The sequence below is a fragment of the Mesoplodon densirostris genome, chromosome 5 (assembly GCF_025265405.1).
Source record: "Mesoplodon densirostris isolate mMesDen1 chromosome 5, mMesDen1 primary haplotype, whole genome shotgun sequence".
Taxonomy (NCBI): domain Eukaryota; kingdom Metazoa; phylum Chordata; class Mammalia; order Artiodactyla; family Ziphiidae; genus Mesoplodon; species Mesoplodon densirostris.
The window spans coordinates 115,645,464-115,667,954 of record NC_082665.1 but is presented as its reverse complement, the minus strand read 5'-3'; the positions used below and the strand labels follow the sequence as shown (position 1 = coordinate 115,667,954).

At 37.0% G+C, this 22,491-nt stretch overlaps 1 protein-coding gene across 6 annotated transcripts in view; it reads left to right on the top strand.

Annotated features, from left to right (window-relative positions):
* ATP13A3 (ATPase 13A3) overlaps positions 1-22,491 on the top strand; it is an 81,818-nt gene that overhangs the window by 39,482 nt on the left and 19,845 nt on the right. For 4 of the 6 annotated variants that reach the window (XM_060099309.1, XM_060099308.1, XM_060099311.1 and 1 more), the window contains 15 exons: positions 2,892-3,042; positions 5,682-5,828; positions 6,406-6,423; positions 6,566-6,719; positions 6,816-6,936; positions 10,752-10,876; positions 12,796-12,971; positions 13,497-13,619; positions 13,693-13,772; positions 14,544-14,586; positions 14,675-14,784; positions 15,092-15,188; positions 16,092-16,164; positions 17,806-17,983; positions 18,648-18,844. In XM_060099309.1, the coding sequence (XP_059955292.1) occupies positions 2,892-3,042; positions 5,682-5,828; positions 6,406-6,423; positions 6,566-6,719; positions 6,816-6,936; positions 10,752-10,876; positions 12,796-12,971; positions 13,497-13,619; positions 13,693-13,772; positions 14,544-14,586; positions 14,675-14,784; positions 15,092-15,188; positions 16,092-16,164; positions 17,806-17,983; positions 18,648-18,844 (1,793 nt within the window). The remainder of the gene's footprint in view (positions 1-2,891; positions 3,043-5,681; positions 5,829-6,405; positions 6,424-6,565; positions 6,720-6,815; positions 6,937-10,751; positions 10,877-12,795; positions 12,972-13,496; positions 13,620-13,692; positions 13,773-14,543; positions 14,587-14,674; positions 14,785-15,091; positions 15,189-16,091; positions 16,165-17,805; positions 17,984-18,647; positions 18,845-22,491) is intronic. The other 2 variants (XM_060099312.1, XM_060099310.1) reach the window with 1 other exon arrangement.

The following is a 22,491-nucleotide window of genomic DNA, read 5'->3' as shown; positions in this document are numbered from 1 at the left end:
CATGCATGGCCCCAGCTCTAGTAGGTACCGTCTACTTGCTCTCTAAGTGATGGTGCTAACCTACTCTCTCTCCCTCCGTGGGTAAGAGACCCTGGTGCTCCATATCCTTGCCAAACTTGCCATTGTCAGACTTCTAATTTTCCCAAATGGATAGATACGAAATGGTATTTCACTGTGGCTTTGTTCAGAGTTTCTTTGTTTGGAGTTTGAGCGTATTTTCACATTTTTGGAAGGAGGGTAATTTAGCATTCTCTGTATTGTCAATGTATATCTTAATTTTTTTAATGGTGTTGTTTGTCTTTATCTTATTCACTTGGCAGAAGTCCTTTGTATTTTCTGGGTGATCATCTTTTTCAGTACTATACATTAAAAATATGTCACCAGTCTCTGTTTCATCTTCTTACTTTGTCTTTGCTGTCTTTGATACTTAAAAGTCTGACTACTATAGCTGTGTTTATGCCACTTGTTATCTTTTCTCTCTCAAAGGTCTGTGGGATTTTGGTTTATACAGAGTCTGAGAGACTGTTGTTTGGTTCATGTCCTGTTAGAGCTGCCACATCTTCTCGGTAAACAGCCTGTCGCATTGTGCCCTTATCCCTAGCGATGCATCTTGCCTTAAATTCTGTTTCCTCTCACATTTGTACAGTTATACACCAGCTTGCTCTTGCCTAATGTTTGCCTCGTATATCCTTTTTTCTATCTCTTTACTTTTCAATCTTTACGTTCACATTTATTGCCATCGTGGTCACATTTATTGTGATTTCAGATGTATTTGAAATTATTTCTACCATCCCTCACCCCAATTCCCAAACACATTTTCTCATATTTCTCTCCTTTTCTCAGAATTTATACATCCTAATCTTTTACTACTTGCCCTTAAGTTATTAATATTCATAGTTAGAGTCTAAAGTCCATGGGTGTCTTTATTAGTTTCTAACCCCCCCCAAACCCATGCACTGTACACTACTTTTACTTTCACCTCCCTTTTTATATGTATTTGTTGCATAACATTTTATGATTATGATCTTGGCTTTATACAGTCTGCATGCTAGGATTTACCTAGGTTTACAGATATCTTTGCTAACCATTGCTTCTTGTATCCCATTCCTCTGGATGAAATTGCCATCTTCCGTAACTACATTCATTCGTAGTTCTTTGTTCCGTTTTCTCTCTTGAATGATGGTGTAACGGTATGGATTCCTAGGTTGACAGCTGTGTTCCCTCAGCACCTTGGAGATGTTATTCCATTTCTCCTAACTTCTTTTGTTATTGCTATTGAGAAGTCTTAGTCTTCTTTAGTAATTTTTTTTCTACTTTGCTTAAAAAAATACTTCTTTATGCTTGATTTCTGCCATTTTACCATGATCTTTTTCTTTGTGCGGTGCTCATTTTGCTTCTTGAATCCAAAGATTCATGCTTTTCCTAAATGCTGGAAAATGTGCAGCCTCTTTCTGTTCCATTCTGGCTTTTCCCCCATTCTTTGTTTTCTCTCCATCTGGGAATCCTAACCATACCCTGGACAAGAAATTTCATTCGGTTATTTCCAAATCTGCCTCTCCCCTTTTCCCCGCCATGGTGTCTTGTTCTTTTTCTAAGTCTGTAATTTTAAAATGCCTTCTTTGCATTCTTTCAGATTGCCATTCTATTATCTCAGGTTTATGGGATTCTAACTCTGTCTTTGTTTTGTCTGTTGAGTCGTGAGAATTGTCTCCTGGTTCATTCTTCAATTATGGACTCATCCTTAGCAGGAGTTTTCTGTGAGTCTCCTTTGTGGCTGTGTTGTGGGGGCTCCTCTCGGGAGAGTTTACACTTTGGCCAAGAGTAGTGTCAGTGGTACCAGACAAGCTGTAATGTTACTTTCATAACTTGGGGGTTCCTAGGCCAGGCAGTAACATATATTCAAGCCCAAATGCCATCCTGAGTAGCGTAATGGTTTAGAGTTTAGGTACTGACACCAGACCTCTTGTGTTTGAATCCTTGCTTTGCCACTTATATGCTGTGACTTGGCAAGTCACTTAACCACTCTGCTTCGGTCTCCTCATCTCTAAAGTGGGGATACTAAAACACCTTCCTGTGGTATAAGGATGAGAGGAGTCAAATAAATTTAAAGTTCTCAGAACAGTGCTTAATGCATAGTAAATATGTTATATAGATATTAACTATTTTCTTGAACTTTGGGTGGGGGAAAAGAGGTAAGCTTATTCTTAGTTATGCCTTTGTGTGGGGGTAAATTTTTTCTAGTATACTCTTTTCCCAAGGGTGTAGTTCTTCAAGAGCACTGGCTATCTTAGGTGAGAGGGATTCTCTCAGTTGCAACTCCCCACTTTGTATGTGGCCACAACTTTGTCTCCTGTTCCCCATGTGGTTATTAAAACTCAAGGCCTTAAGGGTACTGAGATGGCTCTCCTCCCTCTTTCTTCTCCCCTAGACAGTCACAGCATCTTTTTAAGGTCACACCCCTCTGGTTTTCCTTTCCCTGTTCTGGCACTTGAAATTTTCCTTTTCTTTCTTATGAGCCCAGTTTTGCATTTGAAAGGTAATGCGTTACACATTCATTTTATGTTTTTACAAGAGAGTTTTTATGTGTTCTAATTTGCCATGTGTCCATAGGTGGGAGTTTTAATTATTGTTTAGTATGTAGTATTTTCTATACTGTTTATGTCTGGTCTAGTTATTCAGAATCTAAGGTAATACTGTATTTTAGTCATGTATAATAATTTTCATGGAAGAAAATGTTTTTGAATGTCAAAATCTATTGTGAAAATTAATACATGCATAAATGCAAACATTTTATTTCTACTTTTTAAAATAATAAAACCTGAAAAGGCCTGTTAGACTATTGTCTTCAGCCTTGGGATTTATGAATCTAATTCAGTGCATTTTCTATATAGTTTTCTTTTGCCAGAAGAAAAGGTTTGCAATGAGATGTTGGTAAAGTCTCAGTTTGTCGCTTGTATGGCTACTTGTCATTCACTTACAAAAATTGAAGGAGTGCTTTCTGGCGATCCACTTGATTTGAAGATGTTTGAAGCCATCGGATGGGTAAGTTCAGTGTTTTAAAGTACAATTAATTAACTTTAGGAAAATAGTGAAAACTAACTTGCAGAAGAATTGTTTCCTCACGTTGTTTTGACAATGGTCTATCTTGTACCATAAAAGGAACTATGTAATTTCTTTCTTTTTTTTTAAATTTTTTTTTTTTAATTTATTTATTTTGGCTGCATTGCGTCTTTGTTGCTGCACCCGGGCTTTCTCCAGTTGTGGCGAGCGGGGGCCACTCTTCATTGCGGTGTGCGGGTTTCTCATTGTGGTGGCTTCTGTTGTTGCAGAGCTCAGGCTCTAGGTACGTGGGCTTCAGTAGTTGTGGCTCGCGGGCTCCAGAGCGCAGGCTCCGTAGTTGTGGCTCACGGGCTTAGTTGCTCCATGGCATGTGGGATCTTCCCGGACCAGGGCTCGAACCCGTGTCCCCTGCATTGGCAGGCAGATTCCCATCCACTGCGCCACCAGGGAAGCCCTGTAATTTCTAAAGATACATCACTGGAGAGATATTTATAATTGTCTAAAAAGACTGTTTTAGTTAAATTGACTCATTCAAACGACCTTTAATAGAGGATGACCTGCTCAGGGCCCTGCTTCGTGTTTACAAGAGAAAGCAGGTATCAGTATCTTGAGGCAGTAAGTCTAAGTCAGTAAGAAGATCTCAGTGACACAGTTCGTTGGCCATAGGGCAGAAGTATAGAGTGGGCATGTGTCTTCAGTGTCCTTTTGTCCCCATCCATGTACTACTTCCTGTGTCCTTACTCTCACACGCGCACACACACGCATGCGCAGAGGTTTCTGTCTGTTCACTTCTTTCTGTTTGTTTTGTCCTTGATTATTTTAATTTCTGAGTGCTCGCTTGTGTTCTCTGGTTTGTTTTCTCTGTTCTTCTTTTACAGATGTAATAATAGTTTGTTTTTAAAGTTCCTTTCTTGCTTCTGAATTTTTAATTTTCTCTGGGTCAGGTTATCTTCCCCCGCTTCCTGTATTAATCTTCTCCTTTATGCTTTTAGAAAAAATTGAGGTGTCATTGGCATCTCCTTCATGCTTTTGGTTTTCATTATGCATCTTGATGGTACTTTTATATTTAAGAATGAAGGTCTGATTTGATAGTTCTGGGTAGCTGCAACAAGGTTTTTCATCCTTGTTCATATGTATGTTAGTCTGTTTGCCTGAGAAGTGTCTTCCCTGAACGGGAAGGCTGACTGGGGGAGCCTGTTGTGTACTGAGGGTGGGGCCCCTTCAGCAGGCATTCTTCAGTTTCAGGGGAGCAGAAGGAGTCTTTAGGTTGCTTTCCCCGCCCACTCCCCCAATGCTTGCACACGCAGTACTCTGGAATGCTGCCCCTCATATTAGCAGCCCTTCCTCCTCTCAGGTAGGTAGTTCGTATCTGTAGAGCATGACTCCTGGGTTTTTGGTGGGGTGGTTTGTTTCTTTTTGCTTTGCTCAGCTATTCTGGCTGATAAGAAATGTTCCCACCTCTCCTGTATGTCCTTTTGTGTTTATTCTGGGCTACTATTTCCTTCATTGCTATATCCATCAATATGTTTCAGTTCTCCTTGCTTTGCTTTCTGTTTACTTTTACAGGGTTGTTTCTTTTTTTGTGTTTTGTTAGTATTTTGAAAGGGAGGGAGATGAATGAAGAAGTACTCTGCCATTTTCTGAAAGCCCACAATAAATACTCATTAAATTTAATTCCTTAAAGGAGACCCACTTCATTTATAAGGAGTAAAACAAAGTACAGCTGATTCATCTCTGATATTCTCTAAAGCTGTTCTCCAACTGAACAGATTTTCAGTAGATTTTTTGTTCTGTATGTGAATCTTTTAAAAAGTGGGCTAAATAAGTAAGTTTGTATAATAGCATGCTTTTTTGACTCTGAGATGCTTTGATGCTCGATCTTACCACAGAGTATCTATGGAATGTTTTTGAATAACTGGGCACGACTATTATTTTATGTGATTAACACCATGTAAGATGCACCCCAATTTCAGAGGTGTTAAAACGTTTCCTAAGAACTGTGTAAAATTGGCTAATTGGACACAGCTCTCTTCCCCTTCATTTTCCCATTGATGATTCCTTCACTTATAGATCCAAATTAGTTTATTGTTTGTCATGGGCGTGTATTTAATACAAGTTTTTGATTGAATTTTTCACCAGAAATATTTTAAAATTAAATTTCAAGGAGTTAGGATAGTAGTACTTTAATTAGACATATTCAAGCTGGGACACTAAATTCACATCTTTGTTCCTCAGAGTGCTCTTGACCCAGTGGTTCTGCTAACCGTATCTGAGTTCCACGTATTTTTGAATCCTCTTCTGTTAGCAGAAAGGAATCCCTGGATGATAGACTGACAATTTTTGGAACTGCAAGGACCTTCTGTGTCTTGCAGAAGTAGTCTTTAAACCCAGCTGGTTGTAGGCTCAAAATTAGAGAAGTTTTTCTCTATTTCTTTACTAACCTCTGTCTCCCCTCTCCCATGGGTTGCTAGGACTTTAACTAACTAGCTTTGTTTATATTTTGTTTTACTTTTTTTTTTTTAACTTAACTGAAGATAGCCGTAATGTTTCATTTTAAAATGGAACCAGTGAATTGAATTTATGAATTTCATGAATCAATACTTTGGATATTTTCCTTTCAGATTCTGGAAGAAGCAACTGAAGAGGAAACAGCACTTCATAATCGAATTATGCCCACTGTGGTTCGTCCTCCAAAACAGCTGCTTCCTGAATCTACACCTGCAGGAAACCAAGAAATGGTGCAGAATTGTTTTAAGCTAGATAATACTGTTAGTGCTCACATTTTGTCCTCATTTTAAAATATTGCTGGAAGATGAAGTCACATGTCCTTTTTCTAACTCTAATAGAGATATGAATATGTTTACTGCATTTATCAGAAACTACACCTGGTGTGTTGCAGGCCTTCTGTGTAAAACATTGAGATTCAATTCTCAGTACTATTACTTTTTTTCCTATTTACTGAGTGGCTTAGTGCCTTGTGATTTAGATGCATGGTGGTTAAGACTTTTAAAGTGCATCTGTATTCCTGGGACTTAATAAAAAGAATATGTGAAAGGCTTTATTTTTAGGTTAATTTTTAAATATGTTCCTATCAGTTTATGTTAGAACTTAATATTTTAATATTTCTAGGATAGCAGAATGTTTTAAAATACTCAAGAATATACTTTTTTAATAAATGGGAGGTGGTAAAGAAGCAATCTTAAAACCTGACTTTGAAATATTCAGAATTCCTTACTGTTTTCCAAATGTTTTGTGGATGTGTAGTTAAAATTTTTTTAGCTTGAGTGTGTTAATGGACTTAATTTATACTATTACTTTATTCTTTTTGTCTTGTTTTATTTTTAGGAGCTGTTTGAACTTCCAGTAAGTGAAGATTGTTTACTTGTTACCTAAGTATATCTTGAAAAAAAAATTTTTTTAATTGAGGTATAGTAGATATACTTGTATATCTGTTTTAATTCTTAAAAAATAATAAATGGTTTGTGCATCTTTTGAAATTACATAGGCTATTTATGAGATAGGAATTGTTCGCCAGTTCCCATTTTCTTCTGCTTTGCAACGTATGAGTGTGGTTGCGAGGGTGCTAGGGGACAGGAAGATGGACGCCTACGTGAAAGGGGCGCCGGAGGTCATTGCCGGTCTTTGTAAACCTGAAACAGGTAAGGCAGCAGCTAGGCTTTGAGTGAGATTCTGGTATTTGTGTAAGCTTGTAGTCACAATTCTAATAATGACCTTTATTTTCTCCTTCTTAAAAGTTCCTGTTGATTTTGAAAAAGTTTTAGAAAATTACACCAAACAGGGCTTCCGTGTGATTGCTCTTGCACACAGAAAATTGGAGTCAAAACTGACATGGCATAAAGTGCAGAATATTAGCAGGTAAGGTTGATGAGTGGTTTTTCTACAGTTTTTCCAATAAGGCATCATTTATGTTTATAAAAGTCTTGTACAATAATTTATATTCAATTACTATTTACTTATTAAATATTTATTGGATATATGCAAATATGTAAGAGTTCAATGTTTGTTTTAGGCAGTTGACATAAAAGTACAACTCTCTGGAGTTACTTTTATTTTATTTTTTTTAAAGCTACCTTACCTTTAAAAAATTTAATTTATTTATTTATTTATTCATTGGCTGTGTTGGGTCTTCGTTGCTGCGCGCGGGCTTCCTCCAGTCGTGACAAACGGGGGCTACTCTTCGTTGTGGTGTGCACGCTTCTCATCATGGTGGCTTCTCTTGTTGGGGAGCACAGGCTCTAGGCACACGGGCTCAGTAGTTGTGGCTTGCGGCGGGCTGTAGAGCACAGGCTCAGTAGTTGTGCGAACGGGCTTTGTTACTCCACGGCATGTGGGATCTTCCCAGACCAGGGCTCGAACCTGTGTCTCTTGCATTGGCAGGCGTGTTCTTAACCACTGTGCTACCAGGGAAGTCCCTCTGGAACTACTTTTAGTTTATTTGTTAGATATTTATTGAGTGCCTGCTATGTGTCAGGCATGTTTTAGGAACAAAATTAATGTTTTTGGTAAACATAATTCTATAGAAGTTTATTTTTCCCCAGTGATCTACAGTTATTCCTTGGTATTTGTAGGAGATTGGCTCCAGGACCTGCCTCACGGATTCAACTGTGGATCTTGTAGTACTGTAGTATTTATTGAAAAAAAAATCTGTGTGTAAGTGGACCCACACAGTTCAAACTTGTGTTGTTCAAGGGTCACCTGTACTTGCTTTTGCCCAGTAGCTGAAACCAAGTATCATGAGTCACAATAACCACACACCCCCACCCTCACCCGCAAAGGTCAGATGGCCATTACCAGCGTCACGTTTACTTGCAGTTATAGCTATGGGTTTCACATTCAAGGATTGTCACTTTTACTATAACTGATACAGACTGACCTTTTGAAGATAACACTTTTGTTTAGGACTGTTTCATGAGGTACCTGGCATTTTGTAAGCAGAAAGAAATATTTATTGGCTATCCTGCTAATTCTGCCTATCAAATAGACTTTTCTTCTCACATCCCTGCCCCGCTGCCACTGTCTCTAATTCAGGGACTCAGCTCTTTAGTCCAGTCTTTCCTATATCTAATCTGTGTACCACACTATATCTACAGAGAGCTCTTTAACATTCAAATCTAACACTAGTCTTCTACCTGGAATTCTTATAAATAGCTCCCCATCATCTACTGGCGGAGTTCACAAGCAAGAATATGAATCAGGAAATAAACAACAGAATACATACTTAGTTAAAAAAAAAAAAGTAAATGATTCAAACAGATAATTATCAGAAAAAGACATGCAAATGGCCACTGAACACATGAAAGTGATAAGATACTTCAGTCTTGGGGAACTACAGAATTAAACCACAGCAAGACATGACTTCTTTCTTAAGGTTTACAGAATTGAAAAGATTGATTATATCAAGTGTTAGAGAAGGCTTGAGAAAATTTTAACAACATACTGCTACTGCACTATTGTACATTTGTAAAGAACATGCATCAAAATCTCAACTTGCGGGCTTCCCTGGTGGCGCAGTGGTTGAGAGTCCGCCTGCCGATGCAGGGGACATGGGTTCGTGCCCCGGTCTGGGAGGATCCCACATGCCGCGGAGCGGCTGGGCCCGTGAGCCATGGCCGCTGAGCCTGCGCAGCCGGAGCCTGTGCTCCGCAATGGGAGAGGCCACAACAGTGAGAGGCCCACGTACAGCAAAAAAAAAAAAAAAAAAAAAAAAAAATCTCTACTTGCTTATACAATTTGACCCAGCAAGTGCAGTTCTAAGAATCCAGCCTAAAGAAATATTTCTATGTGAGCATAAGGTTCAGATTTAAATAGTATAAATAACATGATATGATAGTGGTTAAATCCTGAAGTATTAATACTTCTGTTAATTATTCTAAGCGCATTATGTGAAAAGGGTAGGACAGTGTTTATAGTACAATCCTGTTTTTCTGGATGAGAACTAAAGGAGTGGAGTGGATAGCCAAATAATAACTAAAAGGAAAAAGAACTTTAGGAATTCTACCTGTTGAAACAGAATACTGGAGGAATTTGGTCTAAGCAGGGACGTTTAAAAAAAAAAAAGAAGACAACAGCAACCAAATGATCTGATGCATGCATATGTGTGATTGGGAGCCACACATGTAAAATATTATACCCTAATTCCTACGAAGGGAACATTAAGGTTGTCTTTCTCTGTGGCTTTGCCTTTTACCATCTCCTCCCCCACCTTAAAGACTGAGAACTGAGTTGCCTGTGGTTCTTGAGCCTGTCTTTCAGGCATCCTTCTGTGCCTTGGACAGGCTGTTTCATCTGCCCAGCATACCCTACCCTCCCTATCAGCCCTTCTCTCTCTCTACTCCCCTTCCTCATCTTTCAACCAAGATCTTCTCCGTGTTTCCATTCTACCTGGAGGAACAGGTTTTGGCATTTCTCTTACAGCTTGAACCTGTATATCTTGAATATTGTACTATTCATTAACTAGAAGGCAAGATTTCCATGACCTGTATCATTCCTAGGAGAGTTAGGAAACCAGCTGCAGCCAGAAACTAGAACCTCACAGGAAAATGGTTACAGATTTGACCCAGTAGTTTCACACTGGTACAGCTTTGTGCTTTGAAATGCATTTTCAGGTTTCAAGGCTTATTTCTCCTGTTACCACCAGCAGTATAATTCGTATTAAGTTTTCTAACTATTCTTTAATATCTTTACCACCCATTGTATAATTGTATAATTTCAAAGATGTTTAGATTTTGTCACTGTTTACTTAGGCACCCTTATTTTGAATTTTGTGTAGAAAAACCACTTGGTTATTGCAAGTCTGAAATTTTGGTTCCTATCTTCAAACCCCATTTTCACCATTGAAAAGAATATTTCTGTGATATAATTTTGATAGCTTTAGATATTTTAAGAATGCAGCTGTCACTGAACAGACTTCATCTCCATTGTAGTGCTGAAGCACGTATTATTTTTGCATGATCCCTTTGCTTGCATGTCTGTTTCCCCACAAAAGGGTCTTGAGAGTAGAGATCATGCCTTTTCATCTTTGACCTCCCAGTGACGAGTGTACTACTTGGTGCACAGTAGATAACTATTTGAAGAAATAGCATCTTGATAACTATTGAATATTAATATTCTAAAAGACCCATCTCTGGATCCTGGTAGATCTCATTGTTGGACTGCTAATAGTTTTTGTATCACGCTTCCAGCATCAAGAATTTGATCAAGAGTTTTATAAAATTCCTCAAAGACTTGATAATGAATCCAGTATAACTATTGAATGTGCCTGTGTACAGTTTTTCCTTTTCTCTTAACATTTAAATTAGAGTATGTTCGATGGGGAATGGTAAAAAATAGATATATTTTATGGTCATTCATTTTGTAGGTAGGATACAAGATGAATATTCCTTAGTACTAGAAGTATTTAGTGTCTTAGACAAAGATATCCATTTCCTAAGGATCTTTATATGCCCAGGTTTCAAGGGTAAAATTTAATTTTAAAATGTATTTCTTGGGAATTGTTTTTTCAGATTTAAGTTCATTGAGATCGAACTCATAAACTTATACATTTATGGTTTATTCAGCATATAAAATGTTTTAATTTATAATTTATGGCTATTTTAAATTGCCTTATCAACATAAAATGAACAAATACCTGTTCTCTTGACTAAATCATGTTAAAATTTCTTTTTCTGCAGAGATGCCATTGAGAACAACATGGATTTTATGGGTTTAATTATAATGCAGAACAAATTAAAGCGAGAAACCCCTGCAGTACTTGAAGATTTGCATAAAGCCAACATTCGCACTGTCATGGTCACAGGTTAGACTTTATAAAAGGACACAGAAAAAAATCGAGTGTGACTCTTAGAGTTCAGGTTATCTAATACTGAGGAATGATTAGTTAGTTATAAAAGCATACTTATTACTATTGACATATAGCTCTATCTAATACCACACTATTATCCTATAACTTAGGTAATTAAATTTATTATATAGTTGCTCCATCTTACATTGCCCTATTTCAGCTCTGAATACTTTTCCAAGATAGAGGACAACTTTACAATACACTTTGGAGGTCTAGCAAATCTGTTTATAATAAGTATAATACAGTAGTGAAAGGCACACTGTAAATATTTAAAAGAGGCTCTTTTTTGTTATCTCTCTTTAATCATATATTTCTTATAGCAGTTGTTTTACTCTGCCTTGTGTTAGTTATTTGTAGATTTGTTTTCTCTATTAGAATATAAGATTCTTGAGGGTTAAGAATATGATTTACTTATTTTGAGATTGTCTATAATTTTTAGAACTGTGCCACATACATGGAAAATGATTAATAGATATTTGTTATAATTATATTTTTATATATAAGATAGTACATGTATCATTGTTTGTGTGTAACAGTGAAAAGAGCCATTTTTTGGTTTCTTTCTTGACTGCTACATCTAAATGATTCTCCTGGTGTTTATCATACTGTTCTGATCAACAGTTTATCATACTGCGGATAATATTAGATAATTCCTTTCTTAGTCGTATGAAATTGTGGCAGCTCTTAAAGTGTTTTTTTTTTAGCAAATAATCAAATTTAAGATATTCACTTTATGGCATTTGCGTGTTCAGTAAGACATATGGAAAAGGCTTGTGTACATTTTTATGTTTCAGACTCTGAGATCCATCTAATACCATACTTATTACCAGATAGCTCAAGTAACCAAATTTATTAGCATCCCAGCAGTTCTTGGTTCTCATGATCCTGATTCAGAGCACTTTGTCTGTATCACTGGCCCTTGTTTTCCTGCCATGAAAGAATATGGCGTTGTGTCTCAAGAGGATCTGTCAGGTCATAGGAAGACACGCTTGGAAATAGTGTGTGGGAATTGAAGGAAGAGACAATAGTGCCCTTCCGTTCTGGTAGCAGTGGGCTCCCCAGACCTTTGCCTGCTTCTCCTGTACATCTGCATTTTCTTCTCTTGATCTTGTCTTTACAGTGTCTTTAGTTCTTTCCTTTCGTGACTGAGAAGTTGTCTGTCTTGCTTCTCTTTATATCTTGTAAATTGTATTCTTGTTACTTTGCTTATCTTTTTGTTTTGTGTACTCTTGCTTTTGTACCTCACTTTTTTCTGTGATGCAACTCTCATATTCTTGTACAGATCACCAGTCACTCCCAGGTTATTTCAACAATATTTATTGAGCACTGTGCCAGGCGTTGAATGGGTACCACTAGTCCATGACTCAAAAAGATTGAGGCTGTATTTGTCTTTAAAAATTGTGGGTGAGAATGTTCTGAATATTTAGTATCTATGTGCTTTTGAATTATTTGAGGCTTCTTTTTTTTTTTTTTTTTTTTTTTTTTCTTTTTGCGGTATGCGGGCCTCTCACTGTTGTGGCCTCTCCCGTTGCGGAGCACAGGCTCCGGATGCGCAGGCCCAGCGGCCATGGCTCACGGGCCCAGCCGCTCCGCGGCATATGGGATCCTCCCAGACCGGGGCACGAACCCGTATCCCCTGCATCGGCAGGCGGACTCTTAACCACTGCGCCACCAGGGAGGCCCTGAGGCTTCTTTTGATGTACATATATCCTGATTTTATTATTTTTAAACTCCAAGAGTAAGGACCATACATTAACTTCATTTTGCCCAGCCCCGTAATGGGGACTGTAGTAGATTCTCAGTAAGCACTTGTTGTTTACTGCATTCATGTTTCTGTTGTAATGTTAATGTATTTTCAATATTTTGAAAATTAGGTGACAACATGTTGACTGCTGTCTCTGTGGCCAGAGACTGTGGAATGATACTACCTCAGGATAAAGTTATTATTGCTGAAGCATTACCTCCAAAGGATGGGAAAGTCGCCAAGATAAATTGGCATTATGCAGACACCCTAACACAGAGTAGTGATTCATCAGCAGTTGACTCAGAGGTAATGTCAAGTAGAATTTTCTTTTACAAAACTTGCTTGTTTTAATTTATTCTGAAAAAATGTGCATTAAAAACACAACAAAAGCTCAACAAAAACAGAAACCTGGGCCATCTCCTCAGAGACTCTGATTCATTAGGACTGGGGCAGATGCAGGTCTCTCAGTGTTTAAATTTTGATATTTAGCCAAAGTTGAGAAGCACAGTTTTAAAGTATAAGAATCCCAAATACTTATCCTATTTTAAAAGTAGTGGTAAATGATGCAACTGATCCATAATGTTTAGCTCATGGATGGATCATTTCAAACCGAAGCTGATATTTAGCCTTCCTTAAGTTTTATTTTTTAAATAAACAATATAGACAGATTACCTTAAAACTGAATTTTCTTTTGCTTTCAATAAATGTTAAACATTCACTTGTCTTGTGTAAAACATCAAATGAAAGAATTTAGTTTTGGATCAAATATATTTAAAATAGGATTGTGTTACTTGGTTTGGCTAAATATTGTTCTGAATGTCTTATACACAGGCTATTCCAATTAAATTGGTCCATGATAACTTAGAGGATCTTCAGGTGACTCGTTATCACTTTGCAATGAATGGAAAATCATTTTCGGTGATACTGGAACATTTTCAAGACCTTGTTCCTAAGGTTAGTGATTTGGGTTATTGTTCATACGAATATGCTGTGAACAGTATTTTAAAGAAATTTATATTTTTTCCAGTTGATGCTACATGGCACTGTGTTTGCTCGTATGGCACCCGATCAGAAGACACAGTTAGTAGAAGCATTGCAAAATGTAGAGTAAGTATTGGTGGATTTTGTTTTTGTTTTGGTTTTTTGGGGGGCCCTGCTGCAATGCATGTGGGATCTTAGTTCCCTGACCAGGGATCGAACCCGTGCCCCCTGCAGTGGAAGCACAGTGTCCTAACCACTGGATTGCCAGGGAATTCCCTGTTTTTGTTTTTTTTAATTTTTTATGAATTGTAGTTTTGTTTTCAAAACCAGAAAAGTAACTAATATTTCGTGTATATAAACTTGTCACCTGTAAGATAGGTAAGTGCCTCTTTAAAAGAGGCTCATCTGCTTATTTATTTAGGTAAAGTACAATATCCACCATTCCTTTTCTAGGTGATATCCATGAGGATATCATTCACTCTTGAATGATACCATTCACTCTTGAATGATAGAAGTGATGTTATACTTTCAGTAACTAATGTTTCAAGTTTTTAAGGGAGAAATCTTTACTGATAGCCTTAAAAGTAAGTGTACTAAAGACTAGGCAGGCCCAATCTTTGCTCTAAAGATTAGGAAACTGAGATGCCAAAATGATAAACTGATGGTTGCCCATCCTGTGACAGTACTGGAGCAGTGACCCAGGTCATTTGACTTGCAGGCTGGTGCTGTTCGCAAAGCAGCATGCCTGTGGTCATTGTAATTAAAAGATTCATTAGTCCCACTGGGGGAAGCTGGGTCTGTCAGTTCTTCAAAATACTGTGCTGGAGGAAATCTTAAGTTAAAAGTTGTATATTTTTAGAAATTAATCAAAATCTTAACATAATTTTTGTTTCTTAGTTACTTTGTTGGGATGTGCGGTGATGGGGCAAATGATTGTGGTGTAAGTATAGATTTTGTGATTTGTAGTTCTTTCTGTGGCCTAAATCACATGCACAAAACGCAAGTAATTTTATTCTTCAAACCATTAGGCTCTGAAGAGGGCACATGGAGGCATTTCCTTATCAGAGCTCGAGGCTTCGGTGGCATCTCCCTTTACCTCCAAAACTCCTAGTATTTCCTGTGTGCCAAACCTTATCAGGTAGTATACATTGAAAAACTTCCCATTATCTTTTTGTAGGTCTAAGAATATAGGAAAAAAAAAAACGTTATAGAAAGTAATTTGAATTTGTTTTAATGGTATGTTAGTGTATTTGATCTATAACTCTTTAGCAACAGATTGATTGCTACTCCTGATTTCTTCCAGTTCTGCTTTGGCTAAGTTCTTTTGGTAGAAAAGTGCTTTGTTGTAAGGGTTGAATGTTGATGTTCACCTGTCAAGATATAATTGTGGTTTGGAGGAGGCATTTAGAATACTTCTGTTCACATGCCAACATTTGTTTTCACAGGGAAGGCCGTGCTGCTTTAATGACTTCCTTCTGTGTGTTTAAATTTATGGCTTTGTACAGCATTATACAGTACTTCAGTGTTACTCTACTGTATTCTGTGAGTACTGACATTGCTAACAGAGATGGTATTTTGTGTTAAGACATTTAAATTCAGATATTGAGCATATATGTTTCAGTTTGAATGCATCCATTAATTGTGGAACTTAAATAACTAGCATCTGTAAATATTCCTTATATTTCGAGTAGCAAATTGAAAATCTCATTAATCTGGAATAGCATTTTCCTTAAGGCCAACAACTGTGGATTCAGCCTTGTGAATGAAAGATGATTGTATTCTTTTTTTGCCTTTAGTGCAGATTGGACATCTTTTTAAGAACTCTTCAAAATGTCAAGCTGTGACGTACTTTAGAATTGCAGTTAACTTTGCTATACATTTATAAGGAAAGGCCAGAATGAGAAAAGATGTTTCAGCTGTAGTTTTAGGACTTTTAGGACTTGTATAAACAAGCGATATCCCTAGGTACTCCATAGGTTTTGTAGTTGAAGTGATCTCACTTTAGATTTTTCTCTAAATGAACACTGGTGAGATCCCAAGAAGTCTTTGTGAAACTATCCCCTTTTACCATTTGTGGAAAGTATCAGGCGGGGTGGTGGTAGATATTAAGGAAGCTTCAGGATACTAATTTTCAAGAATGTTCAAATTTTGTGAGTAGAAGTTTGTGTTTTCTTTTTGCCAAAAAACTTTTAAAGTTTTTATTGAATGAATTTTTTGGAGCTACTTTTTATACTAATATATTAAATTGAATTTTGCAAATATGTTACATTTCACTAATTTAAAGGCAAATCTGTTCAGTTTTTAAGCATGTCCAAGTGTCATTTTGAAGTTGTCATTTAAAACCAGGGAGGAAAAATCTAATAAAACCAGGTAGAAATGATATAAAAGTGGTGCTATAAAAATAGTTCCTGAACACTAACTATTTTTAAAAAATCCCTTCTCTAGATCTTAAGTAACCTAGGAGACTTCCAGTTTCTCTTCATTGATCTGGCAATCATTTTGGTAGTGGTATTTACAAGTGAGTATTTTGCTTTGTTATTGTTTTTAAAGCATATGAAATTCTGATGTGGCTTATTAAACTTTGGTAAATTTACATGAACAGTTGTAACACAGTGCATATCTCTCCATCTTCCCTGTAAGTATGTTCTTTTATTAGTGGTTGTTTATATTTTGCCCCATTTGTTTTATTCTTTCTCCACTTTTTTCTGAAATATTTGAGAACATGTTTATGTTATCATGACCCTTTGCCTCTGAATGTTTTAGTATATATTGCCCTAAACAAAGTCATTTTCTTATACAGCTAAACACAGTTATAATGATCAAGAAATTTAACACTGATACAATTTTACCTAATCCGTACCCATATTCAGGTTTTGTTATGTGTTCCAGTAAGGTCCCTTATACCTATTTCCCCCCACTAGTCCCCTATCCCAGGATCTAGTCTAGGCTCATAAATTTCATTCAGTTATCATATCTCTTTTGTCATCTTTAATCCAGAATAGTATGTCAGCCTTTTGGGGGGGCTTCTTGACCTTGACATTTATGAAAGAAGATAATCCAGTTATCCGAGTTTGTCTGATGTAGTCTCATTAGACTCAGGCTATGCATTCTTGGCAGGAATACCAAAGAAGTGATGCTGTGTCCTCCTGAGTACATCATATAAGGAGACAAGATGTTGATTTGTTTCAGTATTGGTGATGTTAACATCAAAATAAATAATAATGTTAATGAGATATGATCTATTTAATCAAATGAAAATTCATAAGTCCATACTGGAAATAAATAAGTGATTGGGAGAGAAGGGAAAGCTCTTCCTTACAGTAAAATGCTAACTAATAATACAGAAGGAATGATTGGCTTATACTATGGAAAGACCCTTGTCTTACTGACATCTTAGGCTGGCTACGTCTTCGCTGTGGGGGACTATTGTGTGTGTCATAGGATGCTTACCAGTATCTCTGGCCTCTACCCACTGGATGCCAGTAACACTCCCCCATTTGTGACACCCAGAAATATCTCCAGACATTGCCATATGTTCTCGGGGCCAAAATCACTTTGGTTGAGAACCACTGAGTTTGACAGTCTTTAGTGGATGCTACAACTAGTAAATGAAAGTTGATAAGGAACAGGATTTTTACACAGTCTTAGTATCTTTCTACAAATTACTTATTAATTACAAAGAGAAAAATAGAAACGCTACAGTGGAGAAACTTGGTGGACCACCTTAATAAGCAATCAGAGCCTTTTTTTTTATGTTACTGTTATGTTTATATAGCTTCAAACCTTTGTTAATATCTTAAGAGGAGGAAATATGTATTATTTTAACTGTAGCTTTGCAATTAAAGATTCAGAAATAAACATACAAGGGTGGTGATGATATATGCTAATATTTACTATTCTTTTTACTTGTACTAGTGTTTCCTTTGAATTTCAATAGACTAATGTAAAAAGTACTCCTGAGCCATTTTTTAAAAAGCCGAAATTGTTTACTTTTACAGATTATTTAGGTATGTATAGCGTCTGGCTTGTTTTTTGGACATTTTTCATGCTAAATATTTGTTAGAGAAAAACAGTTTTTTTTTTTTTCCCTAAATGTTCCTAAATGAATCTGACAGATGAATTTAGATATAAACCTTTCCTCTCTTTCTTCTCAATGTAGTGAGTTTAAATCCTGCCTGGAAGGAACTTGTGGCACAAAGACCACCTTCAGGTCTTATATCCGGGGCCCTTCTCTTCTCCGTCTTGTCTCAGATTATCATCTGCATTGGATTTCAATCTTTGGGATTTTTTTGGGTCAAGCAGCAGACGTGGTATAAGGAATCACATCCACATTCAGAGTAAGTTGGTCAATCCATTAAAAAGTATGTGTAAAATGTATGTAATATATATGCATGCAAAAATAAGTTTAAATTTTATGTAAAAATTGCATGCAGCTTGACTAAGCACTTAAATAATTTGACCTGTATTTGACTTTATCTGTAAGAAGGTGGTCAGGCCAGGTCCTAATAGTCACTACCAAGATGGGGACATTGGATCAGTTTCTTAATTTGCTGCTGAGCCTTGCTTTCCTTATCTGTAAAATAAGAAAGATGAAATTAATCACTAGGGTCTCTTCTAAACCCAGAATGTTTGTGTTCCTAACTTCTCTATCCCCAGTTTGGGAAATGACATTTAAAACCTAAAAAAAATTAAGTAAAGGTATTAAGTGGGTCTTTTATTTGTTTATGGGCAGAGTGTTTTCCAGTTCACAAATTATGATAACATTATTTTAATTAATTACACATAGGTAAACACAAGGTCTGTTTACCTTTACTATGCTAATACTACTCCCCAAATTTAAAGAATGGGGAAAGGGTTAAGTAAGAGAGGCTTATTAATTAATGAAGTTTCTTACTTTCTTGTAATTTTTTAATTGATCGGAATGTGACTAGAAAGAAAAACTGGTTTCCTTTGGGAAACATATTGTGTTTACTAATATAAAATCTTTTGTGTGTGTTTTAGTACACAGGAAGCTTTTAATACAACAGGAAGCCTATATGGGAATTCTTCACATTTGTACAATGAAACCAATCCTGATAGACATAATATAGAAAATTATGAAAATACCACAGTGTTTTTTATCTCCAGTTTTCAGTACCTCATAGTGGCAATTGCCTTTTCAAAAGGAAAACCCTTCAGGCAACCTTGCTACAAGAATTGTAAGTTTGGCATTTATTGTTATTCCCATCCTGCTTCCCTTCTTTAAAAGTAATGCAAGAGTAGAGTTAAAACTGTCCTTTCAAAGTAAAATAGATCTTCACAAATAGAATGAACCTAGTGATTTAGATGTTTACTGTCTTGTTTTATTCTCTTGGTAGCTGCCACCCTAAGTTTAAAATTAAAGCCAGCAGTTCTAAACATTCCTGGTTTTCACATCCTATTACTTCTGGCTCCAACTTTTATTTTTACAGCCCATTGCAAGGAGAGTTAGAATTAGAAGCAGGAACAGAGGTTCCTCAGTTGGAACAGTGGGTATTATACTTTGCTTCTGGGTGGTCTGCATAGCACCAGCTGTCTTTTCTCATTTTTGACACTGTTCCAGCCAGTATTCACCTGGAATTCTTCATTTCTGTCACCTTTGCATCCACCACAGAAGGGGCCAGTAGAATGGAGGCTTGTGCCTATGTAAGCTTGTCTGCCTGTGGCAACAGGAGATAGCGTATTTTGATTGATCACAATTAGGGTTTGGGAGGAAAAAAATTATTCACTATTTGTAAATTGCTGGTTTTAAAAATTTGAGACTGTACTAATTAATATATGGAATACTTAAATTTTTTTTCACATAAAACTGGACTTTTGCAGTATCTTGGGATGAGTAGTAGTTATTCTTTTGCTGTAAAGAAATGCCAGTGTTCTAGTTGGCAGAATGTCAGGCCACAGGTTTTGGTGTGATACAGGGGTGATAACTACTCACATCTCTATATCATGTTAGAGTTAACAAAGCATATTCACATGTTTTCTTATTTAGTCTTCTACCCTCTGGTTTGTAGGGAAGGTTTTATTACTTTATATTTTAGACAGGTAAGACTTTAAAAATATAAGTGCTGATAATAATTGAAATCTGTTTTTTCTCTTTTTTAAAAAGAACTGATATTTCTTATCTAATAAATGGAGGCTGTATTACTGAGAGTCATATTAAAACCATGGGGGACAAAAAGCCTTGCATAGAAGGTTTATCACTGTACTTTTAAGAGAACTTCATAACTTAAGTTACCTTATTATAAGGTGAACTTAAAACATGTATATCAACCTTAATTATTATTTTTAGTTCAGTATTTTTAAATTTTAAGGAAATATTGAGCATGCCCAGGGGTAGCTAAAACATCTATCAAAGAACAAAACTTTCTTTACATCAAGAAAACTGGTGTTCAGGCTGGTTGATAATAAGTAAGCCAAGCTGCACCAGGAAAGTTAATTTAGAGGTCTAAGTAAATCCACCCTATCCATACTTCTCCAATTAAGAAAAAGAAAGAGGGCTTCCCTGGTGGCGCAGTGGTTGGGAGTCCGCCTGCCGATGCAGGGGACACGGGTTCGTGCCCCGGTCTGGGAGGATCCCACATGCCGCTGAGCAGCTGGGCCCGTGAGCCATGGCCACTGGGCCTGTGCGTCCGGAGCTTGTGGTCTGCGACGGGAGAATCCGCAGCAGTGAAAGGCCCGCGTACCGGGAAAAAAAAAAAAAAGAAAAGAAAGAGACTATTAGTTGCCTATTTTTTAAACACATCTTTTATATTATTTTGGGAAACTTCCAAAAAAATGAAAGGCTCAAATATTTTGATTTCCTATTAAATTTCAAATTGATTTAAATAAACTCAGTTGTTGATGGCTGGACTGTTTTTTTTTTAAACATGTTAAAAATTATATTTTAGTAGAAATATAGCCACAAAACCTTTGTCCTTACTATAAAACATGCCTCCCGGAAAATACAACAGGAACAGGAAAGTCAACATATACATACTTTGCTGATTTTCACATCCTGTCTGTCTGTCTGTCTTTCTGTCATTGAAGTCCCCTGATCTTGGAATGTAGTAAAGAAGGAAAAGTAGAGAAGAAAGTAAGAAATGACAGAAATAAAGTATTACTGTATAAAGTGATATACAATGTAAAGTATAAATATAGATGGAAAAGAGTGGGGAAAAGGTTACGACTTTGCTAGAGCTGACATTCATTAGCCTTTCCTTTTGTCCTGCACAATAGACAGTTAACAGGTCTTCACTGGGACCTGCTAGGTGCTCTTCTCAATAGCTAAACAGTGTAATGTTTTCAGTCTATCTTGAGGTGATTATTTTTAAGAATTAACCTCAATCTTAGGCATTTAAGGCATTATAGAGTTTTTTGCTGTCTTCTAGTGGTTCAGTTTGAATCTAAGTAAAACCTTATTTCAGCCTGTGGTTACCCATTTTTAACTTTACCTTAGCCCAGTTATATTTTTTTGTTTGACTATGCTATCATTTCAGGGGCCATGATCATATGGACTTAGTGCTAACACTCTCTCTTAACTAGATGTGATTTCTTGAGATCTGGCTTCAATTTTTGCTACAGTTTTTTTTTTTTTACTTGATCCCTATAATTTACTGCTTGTGAAATCCAGGTTCTTTCTCAGTTTATGAAGGCATTATTACTGACATGCCAGTATCCTTCCTGTTCAGGCCTATGTATCTTTTTTTTTTTTTTTTTTTTTGCGGTACATGGGCCTCTCACTGCTGTGGCCTCTCCCGTTGTGGAGCACAGGCTCCGGACGCGCAGGCTTAGCGGCCATGGCTCACGGGCCCAGCCGCTCCATGGCATGTGGGATCTTCCTGGACTGGGGCACAAACCCATGTCCCCTGCATCAGCAGGCGGACTCCCAACCACTGCGCCACCAGGGAAGCCCAGGCCTATGTATCTTTTGCCTGTTCATCTGCCATGCCTGAATTGGTTGGAGCAGATATCTAGAGGCCCTGCAGAATAAGGTGGCCTTTGAAAGACAAGTAACTGAGTAAGGAAGGAGGGAATAGGAGAACGAAAGACTTGAAATCTGTGTTATAGATCAGGCAGTCCTGGTTAGTATTTTTGAGGAAGGAACAAGAGAGGTATATATCAGAGCCATGGATAAGTATTACGGATTTATTTACTCTATGTAAGTTTTTATTTTTGAGTCACTTAACTAAGGGGAATATGAACGAAATCCTTTATGGTGCCTTATTTTGATGCCATATTCCATCAAAAGGAACTGGTATCATTAGAAGAACAATTCTGTGATGCCATAGCTGGGATGTATGTAATAATAACTTAAATCTACTGTTTCCTCCAGGATCCTCACCATATCCTCATTTTATAGTTAAAATAATTTGACTCTGAATGACTCGTTGATGTTCACATAGCTTTGTGGCAGCATCTGAAATAGAAGCTAATTCTTTAACTTGTGGAACATTCTCCCTTAGCCGCCAGTCACCACCAACACAGAGTTTGTTTTGATAGCTGTCTTCTGGTGAAGAGTATTCCTTGCACTTCAGTACGATCACTAAGGAATCACTGACCATGCCAGGAGAATCCCGGAGTTGAGAGCATAGTCTACTAGAAACTCATACCTCTCCAAAATGAATCCCTGACTTTTCCATTCTTGGTTGAAATCCTTATTGATTTTTTTCATTTTGGTGGTTATCTAAATCTGCCAGCCATCCACCTGCCCTGTCAGATTCCTTTGAATAGTGCCTCTTTTTCTCCCCTGGCTAAACAAAGGAAAGATTCAGTTATTTATTTTTTCCTTCAAATGGAAATCTTGGCAGATTTTTAGAGGTGTGATCAAAGGGGGTGGTTATAGGAGAAG